This window comes from Papio anubis, chromosome 3 (assembly GCF_008728515.1).
Source record: "Papio anubis isolate 15944 chromosome 3, Panubis1.0, whole genome shotgun sequence".
Lineage (NCBI taxonomy): Eukaryota > Metazoa > Chordata > Mammalia > Primates > Cercopithecidae > Papio > Papio anubis.
In genome coordinates, this window is record NC_044978.1 from 35,641,634 (window position 1) to 35,657,974 (window position 16,341).

Here is a 16,341-nt window from a genome sequence, read left to right on the forward strand (position 1 = left end):
TAAATTTTACTATGCTAAAGGAATCACCTTCCTTGCTCTCTGCTCCCCTGTTCCTCACCAACCCTACACATATGGTTTAACAGTGGCTACTGGCAGCAATGCCCTCATCTCTGGGCACTGCAGATCAGGGAGGGATTCAAGGAGGGCATCAGAGAAGGAGGCAGCATCAGTGGATCTTTGGGTCTCAAGGCCCATAGCATTGCAAGAGACCACGCTCTGCAGTGCCCACTCCATCCACAGACCTGGCCTTTCTTGGTGAGTCAGTGCCTCTCAAGCACAACTCAAGGCTAAAGGTGTGTGATGATCCTTCCACCTTCCTGTTCATCCACTGTCCCGGAATTCCTCTTCTAAAATGAGGATACCAAATCCAGAACAGTTCTTGGTTATTAACTTATAAAACCTCAGTGCATAAATCTTTGTTATAAAATTGATAATATGATCATAAATGTCACCTCAAATGATACTTTAACAAAGGGCAATTCATTTCTTTATGTAGTCTTGAGAAAGTAAACTTGAACAAAACATGTACTACTCTTTTATTGAAACTCAGTATAAGAAAAAACTACATGTGAAAATGCTGTCATTTTGTTTGTAAAATTGTTGTTAGGGACACTGTGCATTCATTAAGCTCCCTAGCACAGTTTATCAAAGATAGCAGAAAAAGGTCTTTCTTATCTGATGAACCAGTGTTACTCTTTGTAATATACAGTGGGTTCATTCTGGTGTATGACTACGGGAAAGCCAGAGCTGTTTTTGCTCATTTAGAGCAGCTTCCACTATCCTTGGTTTTCCAATACAGTCATTCCCCTCTTCCTTCTTTTAGCATATACCCTTGCCTTTCTTTGATTCTTGTTTTCTAGTTTGGGATTTTATTGTAAAGAGCTTCAATTTATTTTCAGAAATTGGGTGTGGTGTAAGTTAACAATGATAACGATAATGCTATAAAACTCACATAAGGGGCTTTTAATTGAGTACATTGAATTAACAAGAAAGGAAATACCATTCATTACATTGTTTATTATATTTGTAAATGACATTTATGAATATTTATAAATATTTCTGCTACTTGGCTGTATACAGAACAACCTCCTTAACTGAGATTTAGCTGGGAGCGCACACATTTTCTCTACGGACAAATCCTGGATTGGCTTCGTTATTTGGTGGCCTGGCAACCTGTGGTGATAGGAATAGTTCAAGGCATTAACTATTCACTAGGGCTGGAATAGTACAGCAGACCCCAGAAGCAATATATTGTATGGTTGAAATCCTTGATCCTACATTTAATACTAATTTTTTTAATTTTAGAGATGATCCCAAATGTTTAGAAAACTAAGTAAACTTTGTTGTCAAGTAGTTTGTCTATGTGGAAAGAATTTAAAGAGAAGCTGAACAATGGAATAAACAAATAAAGCATGTTTTTTCATATTTCCAATTACAGCTGTTTCTTAACTCATGCTTATGTCACATTTGTTACACTGCACTGTGGACATTCTACTTCCAGTTTGACTGATAACAGTATGTGTAAAGTGTTTCAGAGGTTTGCAAAGTACTTCTCACATACAACATTGAGCCGTAGCTAATACTTTCTCATCAGTTCAACATCTTTAAAGTAGGTGGAGTTGTTAAGTAATCTGTGGTTAAGGACATTGTGCTTGTCTTCTGCACCATGTGCTTGTTACCATGTGGCAGCTTCTGCACCACAGAGCTCTTCTGTAGAAAGTAGGTTACTCCTAAAGCCTCTGGCAGCAGGGGCCACACCTTCTCAATGGGCCACAGGTACTTTGGGTTTCCTGGAGCTGCCAAAAGTACTCAAACCCATGCAACAGCTGTACTAAAGAAGAAGAATCACTTTTCTTTTGTTCCACTGTGCGTGTGCGTGTGCGTGCACACACAAAGGTGCACAGTCATTCCATTGTGGCACTCTGCTTTTATTTTCTTCATAGCACTTATCAATTCCTGAAATCCTATCATAAATTTTATTGTCTTCTCCTCCATGAAGACAAGGAATTTTATCTGTTTTGTTCCCTACCATATCCCCTACACTTTGAGCACTGCCTAGCACATAATAGGCACTCAAAAAATATTTGTTGAAAGAGTAAATTAATCTGGCAGAAAGGAACAAAATTAACTGAATGGAGAAGACCAGTCAGAAAGAATTAACCCATGAATGGTATGTTAGATTCTCAAAATTAATTTGTTTTAAATTACTGGTCATTTTTTAAACAACCAACACTGCATACGTTAACACCAGACATCTACGCTGCAATACTTGAAGCCATTACACTTGTATGAAGTAGAAAGGAAATACAATGATTATTTTCCTTGTTCAGATATTGGCACTGTACTCAATGCTATTCAAAGGTCCATCATTAAGATAACTCACACTACAATTTCTAACTGTTGAGAACTTTCCTCTTTCAAACTGCCCAATGCTTCAATATTATTGAAATAGGTCAGGGTCCATGGTCTCGTTGTCTCAGGTGTTATTTGAACTTATTGTGTCATAACTGAGAAAATTAAGGAGCATGGACGCAAAGGGTGAGGTTGGAGCAAAAGTTTAATAAGTGAAAGAAGAAAGCTCTCCACAGTGGAGAGGAGAGCCCATGTGGGGTGCCATTTTACAGTCGAATGTAAAAGCTTTCATATAAGAAACTCCTCTCATCTCTGTAGCTGTTTGAGTAACTTCTCTTATTTGGAAACCTGTCTTCACAACTCCACCTGTCTATAAAGCTGTGAGATGTCTCTAGGTAAGCACAAAGCATAGCTTTTTTTCTCATTTGAATAACTGTGGGTTTGTTTTAGGTAAGCCCCCTCTGTTTGCAGTGCAATCTCCCATGGAGTCCCCCTTGTTCATGTCTGAGAGGGGAGGTAACATTTTCCTGGAAGCCTGCTAATCACACAAAGAAAAAAGGCTCCTATGCTGGACCCTGCCTGCTTATCTGTGCAGGTGCAGTCTCAGTTTTCCCCAGGCTGCTCTATTTTTGCCTGTAGCTGTGATTTTTCAGGCAGGCTGCTTCTCTGAAGACGAGCCTTAGCTGTCTACACAACTGATTTTTCATGTTCTCCTCTCTCATTATGATTGATTCAGCATCCAGATTATAGAATTCTTAATTATTTCTCTGCTCTGAAAACGTTCCAATAATTCAACACTTATTATATAGTAGGCATGTCCAAGGGGTAGGAAGATAAAACAAGATTCTTGAGCTTGTAGTCTGTTGACAAATAAAAGACTTCGCATTTGGATAAAGCACTAACAAAAAATTAGTTTCTCTTCTGTTAAACAAAAAAAGAACCCTTAAACTGATCTCTAATTTAGTTCCCATTTATCTTTTATGGATAGCCGCAATGGTAGCTTTTAGAACCATTTAGAACTCTGGGCAAATAAGCCAGTATTTATCTGAATGGGATTCACAATGACCCTCAGAGTTCAGGAATGTCAGATAATCACTAAACAGCCTCAGAAAAAAAAATGAAGATGCCATTTTCTTTATAAAGTTTAAGTATTTACAGTCTAATCCCAATTTTGTCAAGTAGTATGTATATATACACTGAAAAAAGATTGGAGAGTATTATGGCTAATACTAGGTGTCAACTTGATTGGATTGAAGGACGCCTGGATAGCTGGTATTGTTTCTGGTGTGTCTGTGAGGGTGTTGCCAGAGGAGATTAACATTTGAGTCAGTGGACTGGGAGAGGAAGACCCACTTTTAATGTGAATAGGCACCACATCACCTCAGGTGATCCTCCCACCTCAGCCTCCCAAAGTGCTGGGATTACAGGCGTGAGCCACCACGCCTGTCCTAAAGATTTTTTAAAGATTATTTTAAAGCTATCAATTAACTATGAAGCTATTTCAGGTGCTATTTTAAGTTCTTGAAATTAAATATAGATCAAGTCGATGTTAAATCTACCTTGTTCTCATAATTAACATGGTGCTTAATGTAGGAAACAGAGAAGTAAAGCAGAAAGTCCATTGCTGTGTTTGGTGTCTGTGGAATCTCCTCAAGTTTCCTTCTTCTAAACTTTTTTTTTTTTTTTTTTTTTTGAGACAGTGTCTTGCTCTTCTCCCAGGCTGGAGTGCAGTGGTGCAATCACAGCTCACTGCAGCCTGGACCTCCTGGGCTCAGGTGATTCTCCCAACTCAGCCTCCTGAGTAGCTAGGACCAGAGGCACTTGCCACCATGCCCTGCTAATATTTTGTACTTTTTGGTAGAGACAGGGTTTTGCCATGTTGCCCACACTGGTCTCTGATTCCTGGGCTCAAGCAATCCTCCTGCCTCAGCCTCCCAAAGTGCTGGGATTACACTGGGCCTGATTTTTTTTTAGGCTGGCTACCGTTTCCTCCATAACACTCTTCCGGGAGGTTGCGTGACACAGAAGCAGCCCTGTGTGAGTTCCCCAAGGACAAGCTTGTTCTGCACTTAATGAGCATATTTCTTAGTGGTATTTTTCTGCAAACAGCAGGATCCCTTATATCCCTGCTAGTATCCATAACAGAAAAATATCCATTTAGAAGCCATAATATATCAGGGAATGAAATCTCTTCTTGGAAAATAATAATAATAGCTAACATCTACTACAGACATCCCCCTCACCCCACACACGAACCCATGGTGCCCATTCTCTTAGGCGTGGTACGCTTGCCCTCCTCACCCCTCCAGAGAAAATGGGAATCAAGGAGCTTAGGCTCATGGTTTACTTACATTCCTACATTTCATACTCTCAGTACCTTAGGATATAGAGATCATCTTCCCTATTTTAAAGACAGAAAAACTTTTTAGGTCATGTCAAGTGACTTGCCAAAGATTACATGTCTACTAACCCAGGTCTTTCTGACTCCAGTGCCCAATTAACCACATAAACCCAGTTCTGGTTGAGAATTGAGCAGGGGTCAAAGAAGGCTCACTTCCTTTCACGTGGTTCCCAGCTTAAGAAGAAAGTTGCATAGAATCAGCAAATAGCTCTTACCAAAGAACGTTGCATCAAAATTTAATGTGTGGTATTATTATGCCTAGATTGCAAAATTAACATATGGTAATAGTATCTACCTTTAAATTATTGTGTATCAAACTATTTTTGAGCCACTATGAGGAACCTCTAGGTATATATTTGCTTAAAAATCTATTTAACTCACATGTACTTTTTAAAATGTTCAGAAGGGGGAAAAGGGCAGGCCTTTTTAGAATTAAAAACCAGACTTTTCAAAGAAGGAAAAAGCAACAAGATGCTGGGGAAATAGACTAAAAAACAGGAACTGAGAGTCAGAGTGATTGGACAATAACTAGAACTCAAAAGATAGTTAGAGGCTGAGGAAGACCAGAGTCCAGATGTGGGAACTATCTTTCAAATTCTCCTAAACTGAGTGTTTGTTTTGTTAAATTACAGAAATACATAATTTACTGTACCTTGCGCTGTGTACTCACTCTCTCAAGTAACTATGGCTGGAGAAACCCATCAAATAGCCAGAAAGACAGATCCAGATCACATGAAAATACACCCTCTAAGTATTTCTCATCCTGTAAAGTTTAATAGGAAATATACAGCACTTTTCTCTAGGAATAGCAACAAGTTTGGGGGAGTGCCCCAAATACTTTGCCTTGTTGCTCTTGAGATCAGTTGCACAGAGAAGTGACAGCTGGGTGGGACAGAGAATGCCTTTTGTGACCACAGAGGAGTCTCTTAGCAGGAAGAAAGAATGACACAGTCATTGAGAATCTTAAATTCATTTGTGCTATTTCCTAATGAACTAAGCCAATTGCTACAGATTACAGTTGGCCCTCTATATCCATGGGTTCTGCATCCATGAAGTCAACCAACTGTGGATCAAAAGTATGTTTTAAAAAATTTGAAAATAAAAAATAACAATACAATAATAATACAAATAGACAGTACAACTATTTACATAGTATTTACATTGTATTGGGTATCATAAGTAATCTAGAGATTATTTAAAGTATACAGGAGAATGTAAATTGGTTATATGCAAATACTATGCCACTCTTATAAGGGACTTGATCATCTATGAATTTTGATATCCACGAGGATCCTGCAACCAATTCCCTTGGATACCAAGGGACTATATTCAGATATCAATAATAGACTTATGATCATGGTTATCTCATAGAAAAAACGAAAAACCAAAAACCAATTTTTAAATCTGGCATATGTTTACAAAACAGCACCCTATACAAAATTTGAAGTTTTGTAGTTTTAGTAAGGAAGTCCTCAAATGATGGTACATCCATGTAGTTTTTATATAATTATGTCTGAATGAACTTATCTACAACTAGTGATATAAAGATCCCAACTAGACAAAGACTGGCTTTAAATGTGGGAACCTAAGACTTTATCGCAGCTCTCAGATTTACCCAAAACCCTTCCTGCCGAGCCTCATCCATGGGCCACTCCAGGTAGGTCTTGGTGTTCATTATCTTCCGCAGCTTGCAGAAGCGCTGGGGAATGGCTTTTTTCTCAATGGGCTCCAGAAGAACAAGAATGGCAGCATCATTGTTCTCATCAAAAAGACGGAAATGGGAGAAGTCCAGTTCATACTTGCACCACTCACTCTTCACAAAGTTTTCAGAAAGCACAAAGACAGTTTTGTGGCTCTTTTCAATGGAGTCAATGATATTGTCAATGATCCACTTGCCAGGAATGAAGTCTCGCTTATGAAGACACAACTTGAAGGGGGGATTGAAGTTCTCCAGCTCCTGGACCATAAGGTTCTCCACCCAGTAGGCATCCCGCTCACTGTAAGAAACAAACGCATCATAGCAGATGTCCCTGTTGGGAGCTTTCCTGGGCTTCCTTTTGGCCTGGAGCCAGGCCCACATCATTTTCATGTACCACAGGCCGTGGAAACAGTGGCACAGGACCCCCATAAGCAGGATCAGCAGGAACAGAGCACAGCACATGCCAGACACCAGTGCTGCCCTGTGACATTCCGACACTGAGAGGCGGACATCCTGAACCCGCTGGCCACGCACATGGGATGGAGAGTCACACAGGTAATTTGCTGGCCAATCAACCAGGACTTTGGCCAGTGCTTGCTGCTCCTGAGTGAAGGACAGGAATTCACAGGAGCAAATGAAGTTATTGCCACCAGCTTCCAAAGTCTTCAATGTGTGAAAAGAGTCAAGTTGCTCCTTAGAAAATGTCGTTATTGTATTCCTACTGATTTTCAACACTAGTAACATGGGTAAGAGGGAGGCATCTGGTAGAGTCATCAACTTATTTCTGGAAATATAAAGTTCTTTGAGTTGCGGCAAATTCAAAGAAAATAAATTGAGATTGTTGTTGCTAATATCTAAAATTTCCAGTGTCTTGGGAATGCAGCCTGTTACACTGTGTATTCGCGTGCTGGATAAGTTCAAATATTTCATCTTTCCTGGCCATTGACAAGTTTCAGGCATATAATGAAAAGTATTCTTACTGATATCAAGGTTAGTCAAGTTTTTCAGAGTAAGCAAAGTCTCTCCGGTTTTTCCCAATGATGCCAAGTGATTTTGCCTTAGAATTAAAGTTTGTAGAGAGGGCCAGGCATCCTCACAGGCTGAACTTTTCAAGTATTCTTCAACCATCAAATTTTCACTTAGATCCAAGTATTCTAATGATTTTAAATGTCGTGAAAATGAACAAGGAACCAGAAAAACTTTACTGTTTTCTACTGTGATTCTTTTAATTCTTTCTGTGAGTGAATATAAAGTTCTCGGATCATAAAATAAGTAAAACCGTGGAATATGCAGCCTCCGGATTGTTAATGTTTCCACTTTACCTGGATCTATAACTCTGTCATTATCAGATCCTCTAAAATCACCAACTCCATTAAGGGTACAGTCATCAAACTCTAATTCTAACAATCCAGAAATCTGACTCAAAAGTTTCATGACTTGAAACAAACTTTCATCGGTGATTTTCACATTTCTAAATGTAAACTTTTTAATCAATGAATTTGTTTCACCAGTGGATAGTTCTGAAAAATGGAAAGTGTCCAAATCAGTATCTCGCAGTTCCAAACATTCCACGGAACTTGTAAGATCTACAAAAATCTCCAGCAGTAAAATATGCTGCTTCATATGAAAGATCAGATGACTTACATTCTGAATTGACTTCAAACTTTTTGGCTCATAGCTCTGTAGATCTGAAGCATCAATCTCAAGTTCCTCAAGGAAGGTAAGTCCAGCAAAATCTTTTCTTTGAATCTTAGTGAAGGTGTCCATATTTCCTACTCTCAGGATTCGCAATTTTGTGAGATGAGAAAAAAGAGATGTTTCCCCGAGGGTTTTGTAAGGATTTCCCAGTAAGTTTAAGGATTTTAAAGAAGAAAGGGGCTTGAACCAGGAGGACGATAAATTAGATAAGTAATTATAGGATAAGTCTAAATGTTCAAGTCTGCCCAGGGAAGAAAAAGAATCTTCCTCTATTGTGTTAATTCCATTGGATGTCAGCACCAGAGCTTGGAGGTTCACACACCTCTGTAGGTCACTGTTGCTAATGTAGGTGATCCTGTTGTTGGACAGGTCAAGGCTTTTTACAGCTTCTGTGAGCCCTGAGGGAATGGAGTTTAAAGATCCTGAGCTGCCCTTGCAAATACCATTGTGGTCACAAGACAGAGAAGCCTGATTGGAGGATTCTTCCTTGGAGAGGCTGATGATGACCCCCAAGACCCACACCATCCACAAAGTATGTGGCATTGTCCAGTGATTCAACCTACAAATAAAAGAGGTTCAAATGAGTCATTGTGTTTGACAGCATATCATAATTCTAATTCTTGAGAAATGTTTTCGAGAGAGAGAGAGAGAGAGAAACAGACAAATGGAAAGAATGAATGGGGATAAAAAATTAATTCCCTGATACATTCAGCAACACTAACACAGATATACAACCACTATACAGTACTTAAGAGCACAACCATCTGGAAATACAGAGCAAGACTCAATAACACAGACTGGAAGAATGAGTAAATCAATGAATGGAGGAATGAGCAATCAAGCCTTTTAAGAAATGGGTTAGGCTTAACCATATGGATTTACAATCACCTTTTTCTGCACTTCAAACTTTCTTAACATTTAAGCATTTCTTTTCTCTGCTTCAATGCCCCGCTTGATTCATACAGATCTCACAGAACCAAACTATAGTTCTCATTCACTGAAGGAAACTCCAGGAGTAGCATGCTTTGGGACCAAAAGACAAAAGTTGCATGTGCATCGACTTGCCTCGCACCTATCACTAGCAGGCAGGAGGGGTGTGGGAAACTCCAGGCAGACCTAGGTGGTTTGTTGGGTTGAAGGAGACTCACACCATTAGAACCCTGTCTTACTGCCTAGAAGTAAATGCAGAAAGCAGTGTTTAAGTCTGGATGGGCTGTTCAGATGAATGTGGGGGAAATAAAACTATCTGTACCACAACTGCTAGTTTACTTGTAACCATAAATCCAACAACTTCCTCTTTGCCCACCTTCCGGGCCCTATATCATTCTTTGGCTCTATTCAGCTACCCCATTCCTTGCATCTGTATGCCTTTGTCTGTATTTTCTCAGTGTGCTAACTATGCAAAAATTTTTTTCAAATTTATCCCCAAGAACAAAACATTTTTATGGGTAAAACTAATTTCCCACATTCACAGAATCTGAGAGATTATAAAGGCCTGAGCTGTACAATTTATAGCCACAAAGAATTAAAACATAAATATGCTTGGTTTGGGAATGTAAATGCTGTTGGAGCCAGAATTTTTATGTTTGCACCAAAACCACTGCTTCGTATTCCCTCCTCTTATTTTTTTAAATAAATGGGCCATTCCATGCATATTTATTCTGCATACTCTTTTTTTTTCTTAGCTTTATTAAGGTATAATTGGTATACAAAGAAACTTATGGCCGGGCGCGGTGGCTCAAGCCTGTAATCCCAGCACTTTGGGAGGCCGAGACGGGCGGATCACGAGGTCAGGAGATCAAGACCATCCGGGCTAACACGGTGAAACCCCGTCTCTACTAAAAATACAAAAAATTAGCCGGGCGTGGTGGCGGGCGCCTGTAGTCCCAGCTACTCCGGAGGCTGAGGCAGGAGAATGGCGTAAACCCGGGAGGCGGAGCTTGCAGTGAGCTGAGATCCGGCCACAGCACTCCAGCCTGGGTGACAGAGCGAGACTCCGTCAAAAAAAAAAAAAAAAAAAAAAAAAAAAAAAAAAGAAACTTATGTACATTATACATAATCAATGTACATAATTTGTACACATTATGTATACATACATATGTATACACTCATGGTATCATCACCAAAATCCAGAAAGTAAATATATTCATCATCTCCAAAAGCTTCTGCCACTCTGTGGTTGCCTTTTCACTTTCATAATGGAATATTTTTGTCTTAGTCCATTAGTGCTTCTATAACAAAATACCAGAGACTGGGTAATATATAAAAAGAGAAATGTATTTACTATAGCTCTGGAGGCTGAAAAGTCTAAGATCAAGGCATGTGCATTGGTGTCTGGTGAGGGCTTCTCTCTCCTTCCAAGACGGTGTCTTGTTGCTGTGTCCTCACATGGGAGAATGCAAGAGGGCAAGGGGGCACTACCTTCAATCTCAAGCCCTTTTATAAGGATGCTAATCCTATACCTGAGGAAAGAGCCCTCATGACTTAGTAACTTCCCAAAGGTCACACCTCTTAATACTTAGTTTTAGGATTAGTACTGTTACAATGGGGATTAAGTTTCAATACGAATTTTGGAGGAGACACACTATTCAAACTATAGTACTTTGATGAACAGATGTTCTTATATTTCGTATATTTTAATAGTGAGTTTTCTGGCCTATTTTTAAAATATTTCCTATATTTTCACAAAGATATTCTCTTTGTTGTTTTCTAAAATCTTTATTGCTTTGCCTTTCACATTTAGATCTATAGTCTACCTGAGGTTGATATTTGAGGTAGCAGAAGGATTCACTTTTTTCCCATATGGATGTTCGATTAACCTATTTTTTACAGACCATCTTGGGGAAATAATCAACAGTATTTTATTTGTCAATAGGCACATGTCCATATAGGGGTAGATCTTGTTTCAGTGCTCTCTATTCTGATCCAATGTTCATTTGTCTATCCCTATACCAGCAACACACTATATTAAATGTATAATATATCTCAATATCTAGGCAATAGATGTATTTCAAATGTATATCTCAATATCTAGGAGATATATATTTAATAGAGTTCCTTATTCTTCCTCAAATACGTTCTTCTTCCTCCTTCTTGTTCTTCAAATGTGTCTTTGTTATTCTTGCTCCTTTGAATATTATAATAAATGGCAGAATCAGCTTGTCAGTTTCAAAAAACAAAGTCCACTGAGATTTTAATTGGCAATGTATTGAATCTATAGAACAATTTGGGAACTATTCACATCATTACAGTATTGAATCTTCTAATCCATGAGCATGACAGATCTCTCCATTTATTTAGGTCTTCTTTAACTTATCACAGTAGTATTTTATGGTTTTTGCTTAAAGTTCTTAAGCATATTTTGTAAGATTTATTCTTATTCGATACTTTTAAAACATTTAAATAGTTTTACATATTTATATATGTGATATGGTTTGGATATTTTTCCTCTCCAAATCTCATGTTGAAATGTGATCCCCAGTGTTGAAGGTAGGAGCTGGTGGAAAGTGTTTGGGTCATGAAGGTGTATCCCTCATGAATGGCTTGGTGTGCTCTTCATGGTAATAAGTTAGTTCTCACTCTGTTAGTTCACAGGATTTCAGGTTGTTTAAAAACAGTCTGGGACCTCCCCCTTCACTCTTGCTCCCTCCCTCTCACTCCCTCTCTCACTATATGACATGCCTGCTGCCCCTTCTTCCACCATGAGTAAAGGCTTCCTAAGGTCAGACAGATGCAAGTGCCATGCTTGTACAGCCAGCAGAACCATGAGCTAAATAAACCTCTTTTCTTTATAAAGTACCCAGCCTCAGGTATTCCCTTATAGCAATGCAAAACAATCTAACACAATATGGCATATACATATATGTCAAAATTCAATTAAATTTTGTACACTGACCATGCATTGAGTACCCTTGCTTAACTAACTTAGTAATTCTAATAGTTTGTGGATTCTTTTCATTTTCTGTATCCCCAATCATCCTCAAGACATAATGATGGTTTTCTTCTTTCCAACTTTTATACCTTATTTCATTTTCTTTATAACAGATTCCTTTACGCAAGTGCAGTAGGATATATTAGCTATTATACACAGTATCCCCGATCACACACGCCCACCCCCACTATGAACCAACAGATAGTTCAAGGCAATCCTGTTATTTAAAGAAATTTTAGCAAGAGAATTTAGAGAACTTCACTGGGCAACTATAGCCTTTGCAGTAGAGTCAGCTGTAATAGCTAATGTTTGAAAGGGATTTCTAATAATAACTTCATTTACATTTATTCCAAGCCAGGGAAGGAGCATTTGAACAAAAGATGCCCATTTAGAGGGATTTGCACCTGCTAGAAAGTTCCTTTTTATACCATAGTGCAAATTGAGATGTAGAGAATAATGTCAAATTTCCAGTTGGTTATGGAGTGACAGTGTTCCTGTTAGAATCCCTAATCCACGCTGACTTCTTATTTCCTACTGATTGGGACATGGAGTTGCCTGTGCCTATGATTGACAGTTAAATCCTTCACAGATAAAAACATATGCTGGAGGGGCACAAGAGAGAGTTCCCTGTTCCCTGTTCCCACTGTGTGCTACAGGAGTCATCAACAGGGAAGCAATAGTCGTATTTATCTAAGGCTCCACTATTAATTGTCATCAATGGAGGCTACCAACAATTAGAGAATTAGGGTTATGAATTCGTCTACAAACTATCTAATTATCTCTCCTTTTGGTTTTCTTATTCAGTTTCTGGAAGAATTTAACTGTAAAGCCTCTCCTATGTTTTGTCTACTGTTAGCTTTAAACACGAAATCTGAATATGTTACTCAAAAAGCCTAACCCTATAGAAAGACCAGATGTTCAATCTCAATAGGCAGTCACCTTGGAATATCAGTTGAAATCTGTTATAGGGTAAATTAGGAGATCTTTAAAAGCATATTAGTATTTGGTTCAACATGACATATCCAGCATACCTAAGTTTCCTGCAGATTCCCAATGAGGCAACTGAATGCAATCCATCTGCAAATGTTCAAATAGTCCAGTGGATGGTAGAAATGTACCAACTGAGGTTTTTATTGTCTTATAAAAATTGTGGATTTGACAAACCAAACATTGATTATAAGCCATTTTAGCAATTTTAGAACAGTCATAACACCAATCTTTTTTCATAATTTCATGTTATCTAGTCTATGATGAGTCAGAGTGCAGAACTTTTAATAATGGCAGCTATATGGACTCAGAAACGACCAGATAGCTGTCTGATCCATGAGGCCACATTTAACACTAAATTTATATCCTTTTAAATATCAGTTTTGTTTCTCCAATTCAGGTGCATGATGCTGTTCGTTTAAATAGGTTATCATAGATAATTTAATTCAGATAAATCTTATGGTGTTTTTCTAATTGCATATCTTAACAATTTCAGTACTAGCTGACTTAGCATGAAAATCTGCCAAAGCATTTCCCTGGTATTCAATTAATTCTAATTCTGCTTAATGTTGGTTTGGCAGTTTTATGAACCAATCCATTTCTTCACTAGAGTTCTGGAAATTCTTACCCAGTCCAGTAGTATGATCTTAAAGTTATCAGAAACCTATACTTGTCAGAGTCCTTTCCACGAATCTTTTAAAAGAACACTTTATGATTTGGTTGGTTGGTTGTCTATAGGTCCACACACTTTATATAATTGTTTTTCACAGTGTTCTGGAAAGTACCAGTGTAAAAAAAGTAACTCTTTGTAGATGACAAGGCTTAAAATGGACTTGGTTAAAGATATGATGAGAGTTCACAATAATGCAATTGATAAGGAAATTGTATTACTTCTACAACATATAATATTTCATGATAATTAGAATTTTGGCTGATAGTGTTATACCATGACTATCTGGTTTCTAAGAATTTTATATTATTTCTGAAGCATACATTAATAACATACCCATACAATATGACTTAAAGAAAGTTCAGCATCACTTACAATTTGACAATGCTTCCCATGTAATATAACACATCAAATAAGCCTAATTAGTTTAACATCTCTCTTTTTTAATCAGGAGAGAAAAGAATTTCTTTTGAGATATTCGAGAAGCCCATCTAGAAGCTTCCAAAGTTTGTTCAACGTCAAAAGGTTTTAATTTAGAATTTGATTTTGAGATGTCAAAAATATCAAAAGGTTTAAAATATTTGATTAAAATAGGATCACAGGTCTCTATGAAGCAATATTTATTCATTTAAATAGAGTGATTGGTAAAAGACTTCAAAGGCAAATAAAGAAAGCCACATAATTGTAGAAATTCTTGCTCTTTTAATAGGGTGGACTCAGGTCTCTGAGGCAGTCAAAGATCTAATAAAGACAACATGAAGCACAATAAATTATCTTGATAAAACACAGAATCGCATTTCCTAGGCCAATTACTTAGCAGGTAAAGAAAAGTCCTTCAATTTCTTATTAAGAACAGACCAATACTCCAAGAAAACCTTGTTGTTTTAACAAAGAGGACAAATTTCTAGTTCTGTATCAGTATTTTTTTGATATTAATGCTTAATTTAAAAAAAAAAAACTTAGAATTTTCTTCAAATCTTAGCTTGATCACATATAAAATTCCCTTCCCAGTATTCCTATCCCACAACCTTCTACAACTTTCTAATATCCATTCAGTTTTTCTTCTATACTCTTTCTCTTTCTCATTGTCTTAACAACCAGGCATTCTACTTTGGGACAAATATTATTTTATTTTTTCCTTAACAAAACAAACATCCCCTCATACTTTATAGTTGTTCTTACCCAAAACACATCTTACCTTCTTTTCAGAGTTGTTTCCCTTATTATTTCTGGTAATTCTAGTACCATATACTAATTAGAATTCTTTTTTTTTTTTTTTATTTGCAGATGAAGTCATTCTACATTGCCCCAGCTGGTCTCAAACTCCTGGCATTAAGCAATCATCCTGCCTCAGCTTCCCACAGTGCTGGGATTGCTTTACCCTTAGTAACTTTAATTTCCAGTGAAAACTAGAAAGTAAACAATTGTGAACTGTCACACCAGCATTCTGTACATTGACATATCTATGAGCTATAATTTCTAGAAGCATGTGCCTTCTCATGGTATAATTTTTCAATGTGACAGAAAACACATTTAGTAACAGACTCAACTACCTTTAATCTCTCTGTAATAAGCAAATTCAGTGAAACTGTAGTATACAAAATCAACATACAAAAATCAGTAGCATTTCTATATGCCAACAGTGAACAATCTGAAACAGAAATCAAGATAGTAATCTCGTTCACAATAGCTACAAATAAAATACCCAGGAATAAACTTAATCAAAGGAGTAAAAGATCTCTACAATGAAAACTATAAACACTGATGCAAGAAACACTATAAACACTGATGCATGAAATTAAAGAGGACACCAAAAAATGGAAAGATATTCCATGTTCATGGATTGGAAAAATCAATACTGTTAAAATGTCCCTACTATCCAAAGTAATCTATAGATGTAATACAGTCCCTATCAAAATACCAATGACATTCTTCACAAAAGTATGTTAATAAAATATAATCCTAAAATTTACATGAAACCACAAAAGACCCAGAATAGCCAGAGCTATTCTAAGCAAAAAGAACAAAACTGGAGGAATCACATTATCTGACTTAAAATTATACTACAGAGCTATAGCAACTAAAACAGAATGGTACTGGCATAAAAACAGACACAGACACACAGAACAATAGAACAGAATAGAGAACACAGAAACAAATCCATACATCTACAGTGAATTCATTTTCAATAAGAGTGTCAAGAACATACATTGCAGAAAGGACAGTCTCTTCAATAAGTGGTACAGGGAAAAGTAGATATCCATATGCAGAAGAAACTAGACCCCTATATCTTGCCATATACAAAAATAAAAACAAAATAGATTAAAGACTTAAATCTAAGACCTCAAACTATGAAACTATTAAAAGAAAACATTAAGAAAACTCTCCATTACACTGGTCGGGGCAAAGATTTCTTAAGTCATACCCCACAAGCATAGGCAACCAAAGCAAAAATGAACAAAAGGGATCACACCAAATTAAAAAATTTCTGCATAGCAAATCAAATAATCCACAAAGTGCAGAGGCAATACACAGAATGGGAGAAAATATTCACAAACTATCCATTTGAAAGGGGATTAATAACCAGAATATATAAGGAGATA

The 16,341-nt window shown here is 37.4% G+C and overlaps 2 protein-coding genes across 22 annotated transcripts in view; one reads left to right on the forward strand and one right to left on the reverse strand.

Moving 5' to 3' along the window:
* The window catches only part of RNF175 (ring finger protein 175), a 49,136-nt gene extending 47,701 nt beyond the window's left edge, over positions 1-1,435 (forward strand). For 3 of the 4 annotated variants that reach the window (XM_009207729.3, XM_021938881.2, XM_009207725.4), the window contains one exon: positions 1,106-1,435. In XM_009207729.3, the coding sequence (XP_009205993.2) occupies positions 1,106-1,226 (121 nt within the window). In that variant the 3' untranslated portion in view covers positions 1,227-1,435. The remainder of the gene's footprint in view (positions 1-1,105) is intronic. The other variant, XM_009207726.3, reaches the window with a different exon arrangement.
* The window catches only part of TLR2 (toll like receptor 2), a 73,152-nt gene that overhangs the window by 44,021 nt on the left and 12,790 nt on the right, over positions 1-16,341 (reverse strand). For 3 of the 18 annotated variants that reach the window (XM_009207731.4, XM_009207730.4, XM_017959142.3), the window contains one exon: positions 2,777-8,709. The exons of 14 other annotated variants lie outside the window; for them this stretch is intronic. In XM_009207731.4, coding sequence (XP_009205995.2) covers positions 6,339-8,693 — 2,355 coding nt within the window. In that variant the 5' untranslated portion in view covers positions 8,694-8,709 and the 3' untranslated portion in view covers positions 2,777-6,338. Of the gene's footprint in view, positions 1-2,776; positions 8,710-12,047; positions 14,480-16,341 lie in introns of those variants that run through there. One more of the 18 variants, XR_002522264.2, reaches the window with a different exon arrangement.